At 40.2% G+C, this 5,376-nt stretch overlaps 1 protein-coding gene across 1 annotated transcript in view; it reads right to left on the bottom strand.

Moving 5' to 3' along the window:
• Positions 1–476: 476 nt before the first annotated feature.
• The window catches only part of LOC113821725 (uncharacterized), a 26,120-nt gene continuing 21,220 nt past the window's right edge, over positions 477–5,376 (bottom strand). The window contains exons 17-23 of the mRNA XM_070121342.1: positions 4,856–5,074; positions 3,223–3,422; positions 2,980–3,094; positions 2,492–2,672; positions 2,280–2,397; positions 1,909–2,053; positions 477–874 (exon numbers count right to left, since the gene is read on the bottom strand). Coding sequence (XP_069977443.1) covers positions 690–874; positions 1,909–2,053; positions 2,280–2,397; positions 2,492–2,672; positions 2,980–3,094; positions 3,223–3,422; positions 4,856–5,074 — 1,163 coding nt within the window. The 3' untranslated portion in view covers positions 477–689. The remainder of the gene's footprint in view (positions 875–1,908; positions 2,054–2,279; positions 2,398–2,491; positions 2,673–2,979; positions 3,095–3,222; positions 3,423–4,855; positions 5,075–5,376) is intronic.

Raw genomic sequence — 5,376 nt, forward strand, 5'->3', positions numbered from 1 at the left:
ACTGTTCGTTGAAGAGTTATGAATACGGTGATAACGAAGAGAGACGAAAATAAAGGAAAAATATGAAGGAATAAATAAATGAATGAAATATATCAAAAAGTACTTTCTATCTGCTATCAGTATTATTCACCAAAATTATTTCATTGAAGTATGGAAATAATATGTTTTTATTAATGCCTTTATGCTGTAATCATAACCCGCGAAAATCAATATTATGAAAAGTAAGACACACAGTATGACTTTCTGTTCAGTATAACACTTCCCTCTTCTGCATGTAACTTGGGTCATTATTTTCAGAAATATCTTTTACAGTTTAACTTATATTGTCTGTATAGTTTTCAGGAAAGAAAAGATACAGTTTTAATTTACTTTATTTTATTATATGTATGATATTGCGTATTTGTGTACACGATAAACAGGAAACCAAAACTTGCCACTAAATGTGTATATTTTTGTGTATGTGATGAGGTTGATACCAGCATGTTTAATAATATTCCTTCATTCTCTCTATTTACTCTCTTCTCTCTCTGTCTATCCTCTTCCTCTCTTCTTTTTCTCTCTACTCTCACTCTCTCTTTTCTTTCTCTACTCTCTACTCTTTCTCCCTCCCCCTACCATGCATTCACCCTCCCTCTTTCCCGCTACTCTCCCTCCCTACCCATCCCTCATACCCTCTCTCCCTCCCTCACTCACTCGCGGATGGTGAAGCAGACCTTCTCCTGCCTCGGGTTGTGACCAAAAGGATTGCCAGGGTCGGGTGAGACGTCGACCTTTGACCCCGGCGGCGGACTCACACTCAGGGACTGGAAGATGGCGGTGGAGATGATGAAGAGTTCCATGCGCGCCAGGGACTCGCCGACGCACACCCTTTTCCCTGGGAATGGCGGGAGGGGGTGGGGTCAGTGGAATGGCAGGTAGGGAGGTTATGCGAATGGAGGAAGGGGTGGGGTGACGGTCAGTGGAATGGCAGGTTCGGAGGTTATACGAATGGGGCAAAGAATATATACGAAAGATAGGAAAGTATGGCAAAAGTCTGTGAGCCCCAACGGTTGGCGGATAGTGTGATACCTGAACAATAGATGGCGCTGTGTACGCGATGTTTCGTCTGTTTGTTTACTATCGTGAAACGTCACTTTTTCAAAAAGATAGGAAAATGATTTCATTTGTTTGTTTGTTCTTCAGTTTTATGCTACCTGTTGTTTTAATTGTCGGCTTGCTTTCATTAATACTTTCATTGATGATAAAATCAAATAAAGAAATGTTTTACATAGATATGTTTGGCTTATCCTCTCTATTAAGAAAAATATCTAATAAGAAAAAATAAAGAACTAAATAATCATATAATTCCATGTAAATTCATATGTGCATAGTAATTCTTTTATAAATTTCAAGTTTCTTATTAAAAAAGATACATTGCAAATCTTCAAATGAAACTAAACCTTTAAAACTAAAACAAATATTTACAAATCTTTATTAATTTATAGTCTCCCCTATAAATGTTTTCCTTTCTTAGTTAAATATCTGAAAAATAGATGGCGCTGAAGGAAGTTTTGGGCCTCACATTTCTTAAGGGTGTGTTACGTGCTTTCTTATTTTCCATATATAGTCTTAGCGAATGGGGGAAGGGGAGGTGTGATGGTGAGTGGAATGACAAACAGAAAGGTTATAGAATGTAAGTAAATAAGATACTGGGTAAAAAGATAATAGTAATAGTAATAATCTTGCACAGAATGACATGTGACTTCACTTGCACTTTGAAAACCACCATTGTTAAACTAACCATGTCAATAAACTCATCAGAAAACATATAATAATAATGATAATAATAATAATCATAATGATGATAATCACAATGATGATGATGATAACAATATTGATAATAATAATGATAATAATAACAATAATTACCAATGCCAAAGGGCAGGAACCCCTCTTTCTTGGTCGTAAACTTCCCTTGGTCGTCCAGCCAGCGCTCCGGCATGAACTTCTCTGGGTTGTTCCAGTAGCGGGGGTCGTGGTGCATGGCGCCTGCGGCTGTCGACACGATCGTCCCCTGTGTGGGTGGTAATTGTTGGCACTTAGTGAAATGTGGTGCCTGCGTGGGCGTGGGAGTGAGGTGTATAAAAATACGTGTTTGTATCTAGCTGGTGTACGTCTATACATAGTTCACATCCCCCCCACACACATATATAAACACATACACACATTTATATGCACACTGTACATGTAAACAAATGTGGAGGATGTATATACGCATAGAACGGTATAAACCAACATACCTTTGGGAGTAAGTATCCACCCAGCATAGTGTCCCTCACTGCAACATGTTGAACGCCAAGCGATGCCAAAGAAGATGCCCGAAGAACCTCATGAATAACGGCCTCAGTGAACGGCATTCTGCAGACAGTAAGAGGCTCAGGTTATAATCCCCTTTAACACCCACCCAACGAGTCACTTGAAACCCCAATATATTTAGGGAGTTTCCAAGTACCTGCTTCGGTCCTCGAGTGTAGCCAGCGTTCCTTTCGGCAGAACCTCGTCGATCTCCGCCTGGAACTTCCTCTGAACTTCCGGGTGGTTGGCTAGGTAGAAGAACATGAAGGCGAGGGTCCCGACCGTGGTTTCACTGCCGGCGAAGAACAGGTCCAGGATGAGGATGCACAGATCCCTTTCTGAAGTGAGGGGACAATTCAAGTTCCAAGCAGGACATGCTGACGTATACTATTTCATGTATATATATCAGGCACAGTCAAAAGACCTCTACCATACATTTATATATATATATATATATATATATATATATATATATATATATATATATGAACATGGATATGGATGAGATGTTGCACATCTATATATCAAACAAAACCATTATATATATTTTTTTACATTATAATTCTCATATTTCTTATCAATCTGTTTCTATATCTGCCTACGGAGTGTGCGATCCGTCATATGCCCAAAATTAAAATGCCTTACCTGTTCGAATCGTGTCTGGGTCGTCTTTCGATGCCTCGATATCAAGAAGGTAGCCATCAATTAGGTCCTTAGGATCATCAGGATCGAGGGAAGCTTTGTGTTCCTCGATCAGTTCCTGTGGATGAAATGTTCTGAGGTATTTATAATCTATTTGTTTCTTCCTTAGTGCCGGATTCATCCGTAATAAAGGAACGATAGGGAATATTTCAACAAATGTATAGTAAATATCTGACAGGCACACACCTTACAGTAATCGAAGAATTTATCCTTCAGAGTGTAAAGCATGTCGATGGAGAAGAGGCGGCGTATGAGGAAATCAGGAAGACAATACTTAATCCAAGGCATAAAATCGGGGATTGCTATTGGCCCAAACTTTTGCGTCAGATCGTCAATAATGTCGATGAATTCTTGCAGCTTGGGATCCGTTTTTTCAAACTGTTTACCTGCCAATAAGATCCACTTAGATAGTCATATGCAAATTACATCCATGCATTAGTATTTGGTGATGGTGATGGTAAAGTCCCCATTTATATTTTGTCAAAATCTAGTCTCTTGTATCACTTCTTTTTCTCAAATGAACTTAATCTGATCATCTGAACCAAGAAAGAGAGAGAGAAGGAACTGTGAACTATATGCCCAAGGGTGGATGGGCCCCCCTTTTGCACCTAGGTCCCAGTAGCTGTTTTCCTCCATCAGCGGACGTTGGTGTTCACTCTACTTTCCCTGTTGACACATTCTCCTAAAGAAGGAAAACATCCTCACAAGGAATAACTGCATAATAGAACATCTCGTCAGGCAGCCCAGGCTGCCTGACGAGCAGAACATGAGACGCAAAACAGAGCAGATGGAGACACGGCAGGCGACGGTCTCGCTCGTCACCGCATCCCTCGGCACCCTGGGCAAGGGTCTGTTGTGGGGTATCACATCTAACTAAACCAGCAAAGAGCCTTTTCATTCACTACCTCTACGCCTCAACTTTATCACAGGAACAAACGAAAAAAAAAAACAAGAAAAGACTGAACAGAGGAATACATAAATAACACAGCATGGGAATGCAATGAGTATGGCAAACACATAAAAAAAGAGCAAATACAATTAATGGAGAGAGAGATAAAGAATAATGAGAGTTACCGACAACAGAAGAACGAATTTCGGTTAATGGAGAGTTTAGGTTAGTCAATTCTTAACCAAAATTCGATTCTGTTCCATAGCGACAAAACTTTAAACTAATAGTAACTTGAAATAAAAACATACTACACCAAAGATTAAATTTTGACAAAGATGTGAGAAACTTTGCTCGATCCTGGCCATTACTGGTGAATACATAGGTATGCATATATACACATACAAACGGATAGACCCTATGTATATACACATGCATGTACATACTATTTATACCAATGCATTTACATGTATCTTATACAGGGGCCTGTCCAGAGAATTTTCTGGTGGGGACCACAGGGATAACAACAAAACATCTGGGGGAGGGCCACCACAATATGTGTATATATATATATATATATATATATATATATATATATATATATATATATATATATATATATATATATAGGAGGCCATTACGACGAGTCAATGACCATTGGAGGGGCACACAGGGTGGCCAATTAGATTGCAGGGGGGGTATTTCCACCATTGTAGCCCCACCTCTGATTCTACATAGATATAGTACATGTATATACGAGTGTGTATGTATGGGTGAGTGTGCAAGTGAGTGAGTGAGTGAGTGAGTGTGTGTGTGTGTGTGTGTGTGTGTGTGTGTGTGTGTGTGTGTGTGTGTGTGTGTGTGTGTGTGTGTGTGTGTGTGTGTGTGCGCGCGCGCGCACAGCAGACCCCTCCCTCTCTCCCTGCCACTCACTCGCAACCATATGCCAGATAATGTTGATAACAGCCACCCGCAGATCCCGGGGGATGCGCTCCGGCTTGCTCGCTTGGCCTTTCAGCGCCTCGACCAACTCGCGGGCTTGCTTTTGGATCGCGGAGACCAAGCTGGACTTGCCCATTCCCTGATCCCGGAGTTGGCGGAGGCTGAAGCGGCGGTTGGTGTGCCAGATGTTGCCGTTGCTTCCAATTACACCTGTAAATAACACGAAAGATGGGTTTTGATTATATATATTATATATATATATATATATTGTCTTGAATCGATGCATCATGACATCAAGTATTTATTTATAATTCATTTGTTTACTTATCATGGAAGATACAAAATCGCTAACACTTGCTTGAAAATCCAGATGTATTATACATTGTCTTTATTATATACATAAATACAATATACACTATGCATACATACATCCTATATATGCAATACACCCGTTCATCCATCCATCCATCAAGTCTACCTATCCACCCACCTACCCACCGATCCGAACACAG

This window comes from Penaeus vannamei, chromosome 4 (genome assembly GCF_042767895.1).
Source record: "Penaeus vannamei isolate JL-2024 chromosome 4, ASM4276789v1, whole genome shotgun sequence".
Classification (NCBI taxonomy): Eukaryota; Metazoa; Arthropoda; class Malacostraca; order Decapoda; family Penaeidae; genus Penaeus; species Penaeus vannamei.